The sequence below is a fragment of the Lampetra fluviatilis genome, chromosome 37 (genome assembly GCF_964198595.1).
Source record: "Lampetra fluviatilis chromosome 37, kcLamFluv1.1, whole genome shotgun sequence".
Classification (NCBI taxonomy): Eukaryota; Metazoa; Chordata; class Hyperoartia; order Petromyzontiformes; family Petromyzontidae; genus Lampetra; species Lampetra fluviatilis.
Window position 1 is genome coordinate 4,330,577 of NC_136311.1, and position 17,614 is coordinate 4,348,190.

General features: G+C 51.0%; 1 protein-coding gene across 1 annotated transcript in view; it reads left to right on the forward strand.

Annotated features, from left to right (window-relative positions):
- LOC144945453 (histone-lysine N-methyltransferase SETD1B-like) overlaps positions 1 to 4,815 on the forward strand; it is a 31,891-nt gene extending 27,076 nt beyond the window's left edge. Inside the window, exons 20-21 of the mRNA XM_078873969.1 lie at positions 7 to 144; positions 803 to 4,815. Of these exons, the coding sequence (XP_078730095.1) occupies positions 7 to 144; positions 803 to 976 (312 nt within the window). The 3' untranslated portion in view covers positions 977 to 4,815. The remainder of the gene's footprint in view (positions 1 to 6; positions 145 to 802) is intronic.
- The last annotated feature ends 12,799 nt before the right edge of the window (positions 4,816 to 17,614 follow it).

The window sequence follows — 17,614 nt, forward strand, 5'->3', positions numbered from 1 at the left end:
CCGCAGGTCATCGCGGACATGCGCGAGCGGCACTACGAGAAGGAGGGCATCGGCAGCAGCTACATGTTCCGCGTGGATCACGACCACATCATCGACGCGACCAAGTGCGGCAACCTGGCGCGGTTCATCAACCACAGCTGCAACGTGAGTGGCGGCGTTCACCCGCCCTCCCCTCCCCTCGCGATCTCACGAAGGAGGCTTCCGTTGTTCGTGCTCCTCCAGGCGAGGAGCGGAGAACGTTGTGAACCATCTTTCTTTTGGAATCTAGGCCTATGGAAGTTTGCGTCTGCAGATTTTATGGGGTGCTGAATACAAATATAAATGTATTTAATTTGATCTTGAAAATAACATTCGGCCATTTGGGCTGCCAAAAATATGTATCAACTTTTATTTTATATTTTTTGTTTAATTTTTTATGCTAGGCCTACAAATGTTTAGATATGGAGGTTTTGAAGGGTGCAGCTTCTTGACACTTGTGCCTGATCCGTTGGCCTCAGTGTAATCTTTGCATCTAATTGTCATGCGGTGTAAATATCCGTTTCACACGTGATTGTAAGCATGGCTAGTGTTGCGTAATAATTGGTTTCATAGCAGGCTTTCTAATCAACCCCCCTATTAACTATCCACGTCACGTATCAAAGCCTTTGTTGGTTGGTTCGTCTGATGGGACACGGCGTGCCGAGTGACGGTGGCGCTCTCACTCGTGCGCGCAAAACCCAGAGCCCGCGGCTTCGCGTGCGCTGGCTGGCAGTGACGACCGCCGCCGCTCACCTCCCGTTCGCTTTGTTTTCCCCATCTTCAGCCCAACTGCTACGCCAAGATCATCACTGTGGACTCGCACAAGAAGATCGTCATCTACTCCAAGCAGGCCATCGCCGTCAACGAGGAGATCACCTACGACTACAAATTCCCGATCGAGGACGAGAAGATCCCCTGTCTCTGCGGTGCCGAAAACTGCCGGGGAACCCTGAACTAGCCACGCCGGCACATCATCCGTTCGCCCGCCCGCTCGCTCGCTCGCCCGACCAGCTCGGCCGATCTCACCTCCTCGAATGGGGCAGGGCGAGCGGGCGAGCGGGCGAGCTGGCGGGCTAAGTTCCCTGGGTCGGCAACGAGGACAGGAGCTGCGCGTGTGGGTCGATGGTCAGCAAGGGCAACTGGCGCGTCGCGTGAAAGGCCGTGAAGGACCTGAGCAATTCTAGGGCAATGGTTTACCGGCAATCTTCTCCAGCAAACGCATTCACGGTGGCAACTTGGTACGCCATTTGGTATGGAGGCATAGAGTTCCCCCCTAGCCAATGAAAATAGAGTTTTTCTTGAAAGTAGCAAAACATACCAACACAGAACAGTAAAATCGACATGTGCAATAACATACCAAGGAAACAGTAAATCTATGATTAAAAAGTGCGTTTGATGAAGAGTGATTGCTTTACAGAGCACATCACCTCGGGTAACCATATAAAGCCACGTGACGCCTGTCTTGTGATCCGATTGGCAGCCGCCCATGGGCAGAGCAGCGGTCAGATTTGTCCAGATTTTGGACAACTGCATTGTTGACGATAGAAAGTCATTTAGCAACTTCACTGCCAGCGACGATTCCCACCGATGACCGCCCTAAAATGAGCGTGGGGGCGCCACGGCCTTTGACGGCGACGCGAAGGGCCCGACCGGTCTGAACGGCGCGGTGACGAGGACAACGACGACGTGGAACCGGCACCGCCGAGAGGAGGCCGATTGTTTATTTTCACATTGCTGCTACTGGTGAACTTTTTGAAATGCGTGCAAAAGCAAAAAAAATGTAAATAGTATATTTTTGTGACGGGAGAAGCACTCGCAAAGGAGGGAGGTGGAACTCTTTTTGTTTGCTCAATGCTGGCGAGGAGGAGGAGGAGGACGACATGCCAGCGTTTCATTATGCGCACACGTTTTTACACGCCCAATCCCCCGTCCCGTTCTGCGTTTTCCGCGGAGCTCTCGTCGTCATTCGCGCCCGGTTCGAGGAGCTCGTTCACGTGTTTTTCTTTCCCCGGGTTGACTTGACATGGGGGGGGGCACGGGGTGCCAGGGGAGGGGGTGGGGTGACAGCACCGCTACACCCCCCCCCCATCCCTCCGAGTACCCTCAACCTCTTCCACGGTTTACAGCGGCGAACAGCGAGCACGGTTTTTTTCCGGGAAGATCGCAAAACTGGGAAAACCGTTTTTTTGGAGAAAAAGTTTGTTGCTTGAATATTTAGTTTTCGTTTTTGCGAGTGTGACTTTGCGGATATGACACACGTGTCCCCGTCGCCACCGAGAATCTGTCCCTTCCTTACCGGCGCGGCGCAGGGACTTGCCGTTCCGGCTGGCTCGGACGCCCGGGCGTTCTTCGTGTGCGAGATTGTGGATTTATGGTTTTGTTGTTGCGAGTGACTGCGTTAGGGGTTTTGTTGGGGGGGAGCTATGATGACGATGTTTTCTAAGTCACTTTCATTTGGGGTGGGTGGGGTGGGGATGTTTGCGTATCTTGTATTTTAATCGCTTTGGTGCTGTACATAAGACACCCGGGGGTCCAAGTCTGCGCGGCGTGGGCTCCCACCGGAGCTTCTGGCTCTTTCTCCGTGCACTCTTTGTAATTCTGTCCTGTATATAGTTTTGTAATTGAGCGCTGGCGAATGGAAACACGTGAGTACTGTTAAATGGGGCGTTTGTGATTTTTTTTTTACTTTGACGTTAGCCGAATTTTTGGTTTGGCGGTGACGTGGGGAGCGCGCTCGGGTTCTCTAGGAGCAGCGCGTCATTGTCGTTGGGGTGATGCGGGAGTGAAGTTTGCTTCGCCGGGCGAAGTCACTTGTGTGCGGGCATGGTTGCTGGTCTCCGGCACAGGTAAGATGGTGTGCGGCCCGGCGTGACGCCATCGGGATCGGAGAAGTGCTCGCACCGCACGCTCGGACCTGGATTTGACACCGGAGTCGATCGTCGGGATTTTAAATGTTTACCGCGTATCAAGCTCAGGAGCGGGGGAAAGCAGGAGCAACGTTTTCTCTGAACACTGTGCCCATGGTGCACCGCGGGTAATTTTAGGATGGTCGCCGTCTGCGAATGAATGGTTTGCTGGAAAGGCTTCATCACCCCACATTCATATAACCCATGCTAAACTTCTTTTTGAACAGGTTACATGCCATTTTCATAGTTTTTATTGTGTCGTGTACGCACACATGGTCGCACAATGACCTGAATCACATTTTTCATCCGCTTAATTAACTGACTGTGAACAAAAGCCTCCCACTACTTTCTGGACAGATCTTGTGGCTTGTCGAGTTTTTTCAGCACATCCCTCGATTTATAATGATATCAATGTGGCTGTCCAGACCCGGACAAGTGTATTATCGCTGCTCCCCTTCGTGGGCAACTGTGATGGCAACGTCCATTGGAGTCACCAGCAAGAGGTAAAAATGACGATCCGAGGTTGTTGTGCTCTCAAATCGAATACATTCTTTCTAAAAAGTTGTTTTTATTGGCCGGAAAGAAATGTGTGTTTCTCTGCCCTTGTCGATGCCACCGCGTTAACAAATGCTTCACCGATGGCAAATTGGCCGAGTTTTATCCTGGCGTTTAGAAATCTGCAGCGCTGGCCCATCGTCCTTCACGCGCACGGTGACCGTTGTCGAATTGGCTGTTGTAGAAATATCGGTCCGAGTCTTTTGGCGTTGCCGGCGATCGGCGAGGCGGTTCGAACTGTGAAGTTTCTCGGGGGGTTGTGTGCCCGCGTGCGAGGAGCGATCGGTCCCTCGGAGACGTTGGTGGAGTGGTGTCGCGACACGGAGGAAATGTTGCCGCTCTGCACGACGAGCAGTTCGGTTGGGATGAGAGCGGTGTTTAGTCGGTCTCCACGTCAGGTCTGTTTCGAGTCTTGTCTTGATGGCAACCTGTGGAATTTTAGTCTGGATTTTATTTTGTCAGCATTTTTTGCTGACGAGATGCAATCCGCCGACGCATTTTTGTTTTTAACTCCACGCGTATCGTCTTCGACTCGACTAAGACTAGAATCATTCACACACCGATCAAACGAACACTTGGACGAGAGCGAGCGAGTGCTGTTAAGTTTGTTTTTTGTGTTTGTGAACGCGTCTGGATAAGAACGCGTGTGCATCCATCACTCGGTCTGGAGGAGAGCTGATTCTAACCCGCAGGGATCGACGACCAAAATAACGAAATCATTTTTTTTGACTTCCGAATTCAATAGAAAACAAACCCCCCCCCATCCCTCAATATATCAAGAGCCACAATATGCACCTGATGAAAATACGTGACGGGAGGCCATTAATAAATAATGCCACGAAGCAAGTTCATTTTTAGAGCCGCAAGGTTTTGTGACTCCTGTTCCAACTCGTACCTTGGATTTTTTCTTTTTTTCTGTCTCGAAATGTGTCCGGGGCTGAAATTCGTTTTCTGCAACCATTGTTTTGTTTGCCCTAAACTCAGCCTCAACTCTTTTTTTTTTAACGATTGTTTTTCTTTATATATTGTGCCTGTTTTGGTGCTAGACAAATTTAAAGCGCGTGAATATTTATTATTTTTTCCCAAACAGTCGTGGCTGTAATGTACAGAGTTGTATATATCTTGTAAGTTAAAATTTAACCCCTTCTCTGCCAGGACCGCGCCTGGGAGATGGATGCCGAGCGGTGATTTTGGTTCATTGTTAAGCACTCTTGCGCTGTGTACATAATGTTTATAGCCGGACGAATCTACCCAGCCCTACATTGTCTAACTGTACCACAGTATGTTTTATAATATAAAGAATTAAAGCCTTCAAAGGTCTTTTTTTAAAAATATGTAACAAAGATACCTGCTGTGTTGGTGTGTATCAGTCATTTTGGCAGTGGCCTTATATTCATGATCGGTGCTAAAGAGCAGAGCTCTCTCATGGAGCCCGAGCCTATGTTATATCCCAGAGCTCTCTTGCGGAGCTCTGTCGTGGAGCCAGAGCTCCCTCGTGGAGCCAGAGCTCCCTCGTGGAGAGCTGTCGTGGAGCCACAAATGTCTCATGGAGCTGAGTCTGTCATATCCCAGAGGTCCCTTGCGGAGCTCTGTCGTGGAGCCAGAGCTCTGTCGTGGAGCCATTGCTCTGTCGTGGAGCCAGAGCTCCCTCGTGGAGCCATAAAGGTCTCATGGAGCTGAGTCTGTCATATCCCAGAGGTCCCTTGCGAAGCTCTGTCATGGAGCCAGAGCTCTGTAGTGGAGCCATAGCTCTGTCGTGGAGCCAGAGCTCTGTCGTGGAGCCAGAGCTCTGTCGTGGAGCCACAAACGTCTCATGGAGCTGAGTCTGTCATATGCCAGAGCTCTCTTGCGGAGCTCTTGTCATGGAGCTAAGGTCTCTCGTGGAGCCAGAGCTTCCTCGTGGAGCGAGAACGCCCTCATGGAGCTACAAACGTCTCATGGAGCTGAGCCGATGTCAAATCCCAGAGCTCCCTTGTGGAGCTCTGTCATGGAGCTAAGGTCTCTCATGGAGCCATCAAATCTCACGGAGCCACAGAATCTCACGGAGCTGAGTCTCCCCCCTCTGAGCTGCATCTTTGTCGTGGACCCGGGCTGTCGCACGATTGGGACGTGGAGCTGAGTGGACTTGCCGATGACCGGTACCAGCGGTGTCAAGATCGGCCTCTGTGGAGGAGGCTCGTGGAGGACGCTGCTACTGGGCAGACGGAGGGCAGAGGAGCGACGCCCACAACAACGAGCGGAGCGCTGGGCGGATAAAATTGGCACAGATTGGAATACAGCTGGCGCATCTGCCACTTATCTCGGTCGACCCACGGCGCCTGGTTCTGTGCTGTGACTTCCTGCCAGCGAGCCATCGACTCTTCCGCGTGGCCTCGGAGTGCACGTGGCACTCGGCACAAGCGCAGTGGGGACATCACCGCCACTTAGTGGCGAATGGCGGGTTATTGTGCGCGCGTAATAATATCGATATGTTATACAGAACACGTGGCCCCTAATACGCAACGCATGTACCGGAACTCGCATTACCAGCAAGTTGAGCTCTCGGCTCATCGAGTGAATTATTGTCCATTCAGTAAGTACGCATGGAGGTGGGGGGGTTAACTCAAATGCGTTCGCTTGCATATGGGGGGGGGGTCTACTGACAATGTACGCATAGGAAACGGGGGGGGGGGGGGGGGGTGAAGCCTCGATAATTTGTCGACATTGGCCTTCAAATGAGTTAGATAGTCCGGCGGTGGACTGTCTGCTTAAAACACGTTAATATTATTAATCATTGATCGTTTCTGCGTGGATTAAATATCGGCCGTTCTATAGGATTCGGGGGGGGGGGGGGGGTGTAAAAAGGTCAAAAGTCCGCGTGTGTACAGGGAGGGGGGAGGGGTACATTTTTTAGAGATGTGTGCGCACCTACTAAATGGATGGCCCCTTTTCAGCCCTACTGCTCTCAATGGGTCCCAGGCTCTTTGATGGATCGCACACAAAATCCCAAACCTGCTGGCAGTAGAGGAAGTGGGATCGTGACCCCCCCCACCACCCCCGCTGTGAGCAATGCTTGGGTGAATGTTTCCCCAGGGTTCTCGGTTATCTTCCAAACACCAAGCCAATGAATGAACATGGAATTGGCCAAACATTCCCAAAGTGGCGGGGGGCCCTTCCTGGGCGGACACGCGTTGGCATTGTATCTTGAAAATTGGCTTCATATCTTCATTGGGACCTCTATTGCCAGTATGAAAAAAAACAAGAATAAGTTTGACCCTTTAGCAGGAAAACCGGTGTTAAGATGTTCAAACGCCAAATAGAAACATTTCGCAAGGAATCAACTACTGCATTAACCGCACACTACTTGTGGTGAACATGTAAACAAACATGCTCTATTCTTGGTTCTTTCGGTAAAGTCACGTAGAAGGGAAATAATAAAATTATAAAAATAAAACATTATAAAATACAATTCTCACGACGTTTCGGCCACAACGCAAGCAGCCGTCCTCAGGTGAAGAACAGGTCTGTCGGAAAGACAGCATTTAAATGTCTTTCCGACAGACCTAGAGTATGAATCCCTGCAGTCACGAAAGCTTCAAATCGAAATTTAAACATGCTCTCATCATTTCTAGATTTGAAGCTTTCATGACTGTAAGGATTCATACTCTAGGTTTTTTCGGTAAAGTCACGTAGGTAAAAAAATTATGAAAATTTAATAATAATAACTGATAATAAATCAATTAAATACACCTGATGAAGGAAGCTTGTGTTGCCTCCGAAACGTGATTTAATTGATTTATTTTCATTTATTATTCTTTTTATTATTTTTTACCTACGTGACTTTACCGAAAAAACCTAAGAGTAATGCTCTCATCGTGTATGATGCGTTGTCTTTGAAACGGATTGGCCAACACGAGAGACTGCAGCCTTCCTTATAGGGCCTCGTCTCACTGCCAGTGTTAGGGGCCGTCCATAAATGACGTCACGCACCTAGGGGGGGGGTGAGAAATGTGACGTCACATCAAAATGCGCAACTTTAAATAAATATAGATTAACGTTATACTTAATTAAATAGACTTTTTAATAAATGTTTTCTCCTACAACTTCAGAGTGCAGCGCCACATTAAATACGCATATATGACAATAGTTTAAAGCGATTTGAAGCATTTTTTTATTTGGGGGGGGGGGGGGGGGCAGAGCTTTGTGACGTCATTTTTGAGGGGGGGGGTCTGACTTTTTGTGACGTCGTGTGACGAAGGGGGGCGGGGGGGTCAAAAATCGTCAAATCGCGTGACGTCATTTATGGACGGCCCCTTAGATCAGAGAACGCCAAAAGGCGAACAGGACAAAGACAATGGGGCCACGTATCAGACCATCATCGTCGTCGTCGTCGCAACAATGTTCCAAGTCAATCGTTAACCAACACGTGAACACTTTGCGAAGCACTTCTCTTGAGCAATTGTGATGCTGAATCTTGGGGCTGGAAAGCCAAGAGGCTCACGGACTAAACACGTGCACGTGCAGACACACAATGGACTTGTATTATTGTTCACTCCCAAGGGAATTATTGACGGTAAAGTCGCAATGATTTTGAAGATTTGAGCTCGGCTCCATGGGGTTGAGGTAACTGCAGTGGGAGGCGACGTTGAAGTCGATCTTGTGTTTCTGTGGGAGAGTGTTTCTGTGGGAGAGTGTTTCTGTGGGTGAGTGTTTCTGTGGGAGAGTGTTTCAAGGGATAAGAGGAGAGGGAGGGGGGAGCGTGGCTCGCGGTTGTATCGCTGACCTCAAGTGACCCAGGTTCGCCCCCGGGTCTCTTGCCACGTGACGACCACCCGAGTCTCCATGGCGACACGACGTCAACAACTTCTCTGTGGTCGAGTGGGGAGTGCGCGGGGCTGCGAGTCGCGAGCTCGCGGGTTCAAATCCCCCCCCACGGCTCGATCGTTTAATATTTTTTGTTAACGTAATTTTACTTACAACGATCAAACGCAAAACATTCATGGACAAGAAATCGTGTTTCTCTCTCTCTCTCTTCTCTACAGCTTTTATTTTGTACGACAAATACATACGTGGAATTGTCACCAGGGAGACACCTGGAAGGGACAAAGGCGGTCGAGACCTGAACACATTTTTTTTCAGTTTTCAAATCTTCGCCACCAGGGGGCGCTGCCCTAGCGGCAAACTGCCACGGGGCGCTGTTCGTTGAAACATTTTCCATCAAACCCTCGTTTTCGTGCAAAACAACGACTTTACATCGGTTTCTTCAACAATTTTAAGCCGTGAGCGGTGGTTTGATGCAAAATTGCGGCGAAATGCAGCAAACAGCGCGCGCAAACGTGCCGTGAAACGGTGAAATCGCCAAATGCTCTGGCAGATGACACTGAGATTTGGAGCAAATCCACTTAAAACCAGCATCCCAAGCAAGCCAACCAGCCCCGCCGCTCCGCAATTCATCAACGCAACGTTGAAGGCCTCTCCAGAGCGAAATGTGAGGTCTTGTCAAAAATATCTAAACAAATAACGCAGAAGATCGATGTCATCGCCCTTCCAAAAAACCCCCCACGCACCTCAACCCAACCCATGCCGGACGAAGATGCCACCGATGCCGCGTGGGTAGCCTGACGATGCCACGCGCAGCGCACGGCGCGTTATCGTCGTTTATTGTGTTTAGGTCGTTTATTGTGAAAATTCGGTCACAGTTCCTATGACCTGCACTGTCTCATTGCTTTCATGGCTTTATTTTGGTGATTTTCGATCCGTTTTTTGGTTTGGCCACGTTTGTTTGTTGTAGTACGGAGTTAGACTGATGGGCCTTAATCTAAGTTGTCTTGTGGTTGTTTGACTTGAATCCCACTGGGATTTTTGCACATTTTTGTGTGCGGTGCTTTTTCAGCAACATTTTACTGTCTTTTCTTGGATTTTCTGTTTTGCACTCAGTCACATATTCACTTTAAGATGTTTTTGTTCATGTTTTTTGTTTGTTGCGGTTGCACCCGATTCAAGAGCCGAATGGCTCACAGGGCTACACCTAATCAATGAACTTGAACTTGAACGGCGTGGCCACCACGCGCGTCCGGCCCGACCTCACGACTCGAGCTGAATGGAATCTCGGTGAATCTCGCCGTTTTCACCGTCACCAACAAGCGTGGCAAGCCGGCCATGGCGATCGTGCACAAGAACTCCGACGGGAGTCACGGCCACCAAAGTCCCCCACCAACCGCTCACCACCCACAGCCGTCTCCCAGCGTGCACCCCGCAGAAACGAACCCCGTGTGGGTCTCCGTGTTAAGTCGTAGTGCCTCTGTGAGTCTATCGGTCCGTGTGTGAGGCTGTGGGTCTCTATGTGTAAGTTTATGGGTCTAGGTGTGTGCGTCTGTAGGTCTGTGTGTGAGTCTACGGGTCTGTGTGTGAGTCTACGGGTATCTGTGTGAGTCTATGGGTCCGTGTGTGAGTCTATGGATCTCTGTGTGAGTCTACGGGTCTTAGTGTGAGTCTATGGGTCTGTGTGTGAGTCTGTGGGTCTGTCTGTGAGTCTACGGGTCTCTGTGTGTGAGTCTATGGGTCTGTGTGAGTCTATGGGTCTGTGTGTGAGTCTACGGGTCTCTGTGTGAGTCTATGGGTCTCTGTGTGAGTCTATGGGTCTCTGTGTAAGTCTATGGGTCTCTGTGTGAGTCTGTGGGTCTGTCTGTGAGTCTGTGGGTCTGTCTGTGAGTCTACGGGTCTCTGTGTGAGTCTATGGGTCTGTGTGTGAGTCTGTGGGTCTGTGTGTGAGTCTACGGGTCTGTGTGTGAGTCTGTGAGTCTGTGTGTGCGTCTATGGGTCTGTGTGTGAGTCTATGGGTCTGTGTGTGAGTCTATGGGTCTGTGTGTGAGTCTACGGGTATCTGTGTGAGTCTACGGGTCTTAGTATCAGTCTGTGGGTCTGTCTGTGAGTCTGTGGGTCTGTGTGTGAGTCTACGGGTCTCTGTGTGTGAGTCTGTGGGTCTGTGTGTGAGTCTACGGGTCTTAGTGTGAGTCTATGGGTCTCTGTGTGAGTCTATGGGTCTGTGTGTGAGTCTACGGGTCTGTGTGTGAGTCTGTGAGTCTGTGTGTGCGTCTATGGGTCTGTGTGTGAGTCTACGGGTCTCTGTGTGAGTCTACGGGTCTTAGTGTGAGTCGATGGGTCTCTGTGCGAATCAATGTCGCCATGAAGTGTTTTTAGATTTGCTGGTTTATCCAGGATGTTACTGTTGCGCGTCGTCGCTTTTAGATGTTCTCTGTTCATATTTTGTTTGTTGCGGTTTCACCCGACTCAAGAGCCGCATGAAACTTGAAATCAGGCGGATGTTCGCGCGGCTCCCACCTCGCGGCACGGGAGACGCAGAGCTCAGTTGGATCCCATTACCCGGCGCACGCAGCGAGAGAGGGGCGGCCACCACACTCGCACTCCCTGGAGACAGCCGAGATATCACCTGACCTCCCGGCAGTGCCGGATTAAGCTAGTGCGGGGTCTGTAGCAGATCCTATAAAGGGGCCCTAAATATATAATAAAAACGACACGTAAATATGAAAACACAATTTTTTTTACTTGCACAGTAAAGTAATTGTATTTTTTTCATTTGCTATACAGCCAGATAACACGAAAAAATCGCTAACCTTAAACACCCAGTCGTTCGTAAAGTTATAGTACTATAGCAATAGAGCAAGTGCAGAATCACTGAACCGGAATTGATAGCTTGAAAGCATTTAGCGCGGGGCCCTTGAAAGTGCGGGGCCCGTAGCTTCATATGTAGCTACATATGTAGCTTCATATGTAGCTACATATGTAGCTTCATATGTCGGCTCAGGTGCCGACGTCACGTGGCGGAACTGAGTCGATCCTCACCCACGGAACGGATCGGTTCAACTCCAGGGTGAGAAGCGGGGAATTCCCTTCGTGACTCGGGTGAACATATGTAGCTTCATATGCTTCATATGTAGCTTCATATGTAGCTACATATGTAGCTTCATATGTAGCTACATATGTAGCTACCTTTGCTACGAGGATAATCCGGCACCGCCCCCCGTCTGTGTTCACCCGAGTCACGAAGGGAATTCCCCGCTTCTCACCCTGGAGTTGAACCGATCCGTTCCGTGGGTGAGGATCGACTCAGTTCCGCCACGTGACGTCGGCACCTGAGCCGACAGCTCACCTGGCTGGTAATGCGAGTTCCGACACATATGTTGTGTGCTAGGGGGCCACGTGTATGTGTATGTAGATCGGTATTATTACACAACACACACAACAACCCGCCATTCGTCACTAAGTGGCGGTGATGTCCCCACGGCGCTTGTGCCGAGTGCCACGTGCACTCCGAGGCCACGCGAAGAGTTGGATGGCTCGCTGGCAGGAAGTCACGGGACAGAACCAGGCGCCGTGGGTTAGAGGCCGATCGAAATTCGGGTTCGGCGCCGAAAGTTGACAAATGGCCTCTTTCGGCATACTTTCGGTTTCGGCCGAAAGTCAATGTTTAACTTTCGGTTTCGGTCGAAAGTTAATGTTTAACTTTCGATTTCGGTCGAAAGTCAATGATTAACTTTCGATTTCGGCCGAAAGTCAATGTTTAACTTTCGGTTTCGGTCTAAAGTCAATGTTTAACTTTCGGTCTGGTTTCGTTTTCGGCCGAAACCAGAAATTCAGTTTCGGTCGGCTTCTACCGTGGGTCGACTGACTGTGTGGACTTGCAGATGCGCCAGTTGTATTCCCATCTGTACCAACTTGCGCGATTTTATCCGCCCGGCGCTCCTGCGCTCGTTGTTGTGGGCGTCGCTCCTCCGCCCTCCAACTGCCCAGTAGCAGCGTCCTCCACGAGCCTCCTCCACAGAGGCCGATCTTGACATCGGCAACTCCACTCAGCTCCACATTCTCCTGTACCACATCACTCCATCTCTTCTCTAGCCCGTGCAGCGCCCGTTTAGCCCCCACGCGTCACACCTATAGAAACGTGTGTGTACGTGTGTGTGTGTACATGTGTGTGTGTGTACATGTGTGTGTAGATATCTTAATTACACACCACACCTGCATACGCGCGTGTGTGTCAAACAGATCCACCTGTAAGTGTGTAAAGACAAATATCCCCCGTATAGCCATGATAAGATTCGTGGCAAGTGCTGTTAGCGAGCACCTATGAAGGCCGGAGTGGCACGCGAGGAATGGGTGGCCAGTACCACGCCCGACCGCCTTTGTCTCCCTAGTGGCGATGGACAGACATCGCACCAGGTACTCATTCGAGGCTGAGTCGACCTAGGGGAGGCCCAGGACCGGTTCGGATTATCGCTTGGGTTCGTAGCACAGCGCGCACCAATCACTGTGCCACCGCTCCCAACTAACACACACAACACACACAACACACACACCACACATACACAATACACACACAAAACACACAACACACACACCAGCGCGCACGCACAGACGATGAAATGCCCCACCCAGAACGTTGCACCATCAGCAGCAGCACAATTAAAACTGGAACAAAAATTAACAAAATTTGAAATGATTTTTGCCTTCGGTTGTCGGAAGGGGGAAAGCAAACTCAATCAATACTAAAGCCGACACTGCCAGGATCGATAACGCTACAGCGATCATTAATGACAGGGTGACGCATGCGTGGTTCGGGCTTCGCGTTTTTTAGCGATCATCAGCGACGAAGCGGCCTCAACGCCGTCTGCCACCAGAGGGCGCTGATGAGATTTGCGTCCCAGTTGCATTCAATTAATCAGAATCATCATCAGCCATGATCAATCCACTGCTGGATGAATGCCTCCCCCAAGATGTGTCGCTCATGGAGGTTGTTTGACCATACTTCACCACGCTGGTCAATGCGGATGAAGGAGGATGAGAAGCTCCGGAATCGGTTCAGGTAATCCACTCGCCACTGATGTTAACCGTGGTCGGGAATCGATCTCGGGTTGCGCCTACTAACCACCTCCGAGTTTCAGGTTTGTTGAACCGGGTGAGAGCTCAGACTGAGCCCGAATTAGGGAGTCTCATTTGCAAGCGGGACCCTGGGGATCACCAAAAAACGACGAAAGCAAAATAAATACAATAATGTTAATCGATTAAGCGAATAGAAAACAAAATAAATGCAATAAAGTTAATGGATTAAGCTAATAGAAAGCTAAATAAATACAATAAATGTAAACGATTAAGCGAATATAAAGCAAAATAAATGCAGTAAAGTTAATCGATTAAGCGATGAGAAAGCTAAATAAATACCATAAAGCTAATCAATTAAGCGAATAAAAAGAAAAAGAAATACAATAAAATTAATCGATTAAGCGAATAGAAATCGGCGCAAAAAAACAACCGGTTGCAGGAGAAATAGAAAATATTGCGCAACACATAAATCAACGTGAAATGATAAATGCCCTGAAGCGTGAGAGATTATGTTTAGACTGACCGTAGTGCAATTCAAAACTTCACACAACCGTCAATTCTCCTGCGGCCTTAAAAAGGGAAAGAAGGGAAAGTAAACAATTCGGCGACGTTTCGGGGCAGTGACCCTTTCCACAATACAACACGTCTCGAGGCTGGGTTCACATCAGAGGTCGGAAACGGGTTTTGATTCCTTACCCGTACCCGTACCCGGCCGCACCAGGGTCGCAAACGGGTACCCGTACCCGTACCCGGCCGGGTACGGGTAGCCGGGTATCGGGTAGGGTACGGGTATCGGGTACCCGGTTGCGACCTCTGGTTCACATCCTACTAGGCTCACCAGGGGGCAGCTTCTCCTCGCGGCGCGCTATGACGGCTGTTCGCTGCGCGGCACTCGGGCTGATATCAAATATCTGAATCCTCAGCAGAGCTGGAATGTACGGAAATTAAATGATAAATACAATCCAGAGCGATGCGATCGTTGGTGACCGGATTGAGACTCATTACCCTTGAGGTCCCGGTTTGATTACAATTCAGTCGATGCGGGTCTATGTACCTCTATGTTAGTCTATGGGTCTCTATGGGAGTTAATGGCTCTCTATGGGAGTCTATGGGTCTCTATGTGAGTATGTTACTGGTAGGAACCTCCTGGTTAAACCAGCCCACAGGGGATTATTTTGTCCGTCCGTCCGTCGTGCATCCACAAATGAGAGGGGTGGGGCTGAGTGGAGAGGATGGGGAGGGGCTGGGTGGGGAGGGTGGGGAGGGGCTGGTGGGGAGGGTGGGGCTGGGTGGGGAGTGGGAGGGGTGGGGCTGGGTGGGGAGGGGCTGGTCACCCCGTGGTGCCCTTATAAAACGCAACATTTAACCTACTCACGCCGGCTTGTGCCCGTCCTCACAGTTTTTTTTTGCGGAATACACCACGCCGCCGTTGACCCTGGCCATTGACCGAGCAACCCAACGTTCCTACCAGCTCCCTCCGCAGGAATGTGTTAATCTGCATGGGAGCCTATGAATTGATGTGTCGGTCACGGTGAACCGGGACTGATGCCATCGACTAAAAATACAGTTGAGAGCCCGCAGCAATCCCTGTTGTTGGGGCGGCTAACACCTGGGTTCAAACCCAGGCTTCCCATCGTCTGTGACCTCTGAGCCGCCCGACGCATATGAAAATGTTTTCATACATTTTTATTTTATTTGTAATGTCTGCAGGGTTTACACAACTGCCAACACATCCACCCAATTTATTTTCTTACTTGATAGGAAAAAAACAACAACCCAACACGTCGAGACACTTTGAGCATCTCTTGAGTTGTGTTGCATCATTGAGGTTTGGTTTTCTGAAGCAGGAGGAGGAGGAGGAAGAGAGAGAGACGACATCTCGAGGGCGCGATTACCAGGCGATGATGCCACCCCGCTCTGGGGCAGGAGGTGGTGTGGGGAGACGGAGCGAGCAGTGCGTGGATTGATGCGGGTAGCCACACGGGTGCCCGGTGGTGTGTTCTTGGAAGTGCCGCGTGCCGTTTCAAAAGTTCGCGGTTCGAACCCCACCCCCAACCACTCATCCAAATTCTAGATTTGAAGCTTTCGTGACTGCAAGGATTCATACTCTTAGGTTTTATTCGGTAAAGTCACGTAGGTAAAAATAAAAAATAATAAAAATAATAAAATGAATAAAATAATCACCCATTCAAACCCACGGCCGCCCTGGTAAATACGGCGGGCGCATTAACTATGAATACAGTGTGCCGTGTGCTTCGCAGTAAATGTCACAGATCTCGTGATTATACTTGTAACGCCGGCGCTACGGTCCAAATTTGCTGATATTTGAAAAACAAAAAAGGTTAAATTATCCGAATACCAAATGTGCCACTCGTGAAAAAATGCCTATATCCTGTCTCTCCATTCGTGGTGGCTATAGAACGTGGCCTCTAATCCAGCACCGTCTAGGCGACGGTTGGTAGATCAACGCAAAAATGTCGTGAAACTCCCCCTGCCCGCGGGCGTCGAGGAGGAGGAGGCGTAGCCACCACTACCACCACCACCACTGTCACCACTGTCACCACCACCACTGTCACCACCACCACCACCGTCACCACCACCGTCACCACCACCGTCACTGTCACCACCACCACTAGTCACCACCACCACCAGTCACCACCACCACCGTCACCACCGCCACCACCACCGTCACCACCACCACCACCACCGCTGTCACCACCACCACCACCACCGCCGTCACCACCACCACCGCCGTCGTCACCACTACCACCACCACCGTCGCCACCACCACCACTGTCACCACCACCAGTCACCACCACCACCACTGTCACCACCACGGTTACCACCACCACTGTCACCACCGCCACCACCACCGTCACCACCACCACCACCACCACCACCGTCACCACCACCACCACCGTCGTCACCACCACCACCACCACCGTCACCACCACCACCACCACTGTCACCACCACCAGTCACCACCAGTCACCACCACCACCACTGCCACCACCACCACTGTCACCACCACCACTGTCACCACCACCACTGTCACCACCACCACTGTCACCACTGTCACCACCACTGCCACCACTGTCACCACCACCGTCACCACCACCATCACCACTGCCACCAAAACCACTGCCACCACCACCACTGTCACCACCACCGCCACCACCACCCGCTCACAGATGTCCAGTATAGATGTCCATAGTGGGCCACGTGTATCCCCGTGTGTGTGTGAGCATGCAGTGCCATGCACGTGTCGTGTGTCTGCAGTGTGCGTGTCGCGTATGCGGTGTGATGTTGGCGCTGCTGCGTAGGCATTGGTGCACAAGCACAAAGAACAACTCGACACGCTCCGTGTCGTTATCCCCACGTGGCCTTTAGATGAATTATACAACAGGCGACGTGTCGGGCAATGTCCCTTCTTCATAATGAGACTTGTGGCGGTGCAGTAATGAGACTTCTGGTTTAGAAGCAGCAGCATCAGCAGACGAGGAGGAGGAGGCTCGCACCCCCCCCACGCTCCCCGGAACGCGTGAATTATAAACGAGGAGATGCGAGAGAGTCGTGCTGATGGGACCACGGGGAGGTGACGGCCAATGACAGAGACACGTGGGGGTGGGGGAGGGGGGGATATGTGCGGCGAATGAGGAAGACAAGGAACGGAGGACACGTGGGAAGAGGAGATACAGATATGATGCAGGGGTTGGGAGAAGAGAGGGGATGTGATGAGCGCACGATGATGGGTAGAGAGAGGTTGATGTAGGGGATGAGAGAGAAAATATGAGAACGCGTGAGAAGACAGGGATCAGAGAGAGAGAGAGAGGGAGGTGGGAGACACTAGGAGGAGGGAGTGAGGATGAGAGGTGAAGGTGGAGGATGAGAGAGGGTGGAGAGGGGAGAGAGAGAGTAGGCGGTGCTGCTACTCGCTACTGACAGCACTTGCCCCTACAGCCCTGCTAGAGGCTACCTGGGGGAGCTTTATCTGTGTGTGCATCATAGGTGGTACTGCTACTCGCTACTGACAGCACTTGCCCCTACAGCCCTGCTAGAGGCTACCTGGGGGAGCTTTGTCTGTGTGTGACAGCACTTGCCCCTGCAGTCAAAACAAAAGAGAGAGGAGGAAGAAGAAGAGACAGCGCGGACGAGGAGGAGCGAGTGAGAAAACACGCGGACGAGAGACGGAGGAGTGAGACGGAGCGAGAAGATGAGTCGGTAGGCGGTGAATTACTCGTGGGCGGACGGGGACCAGG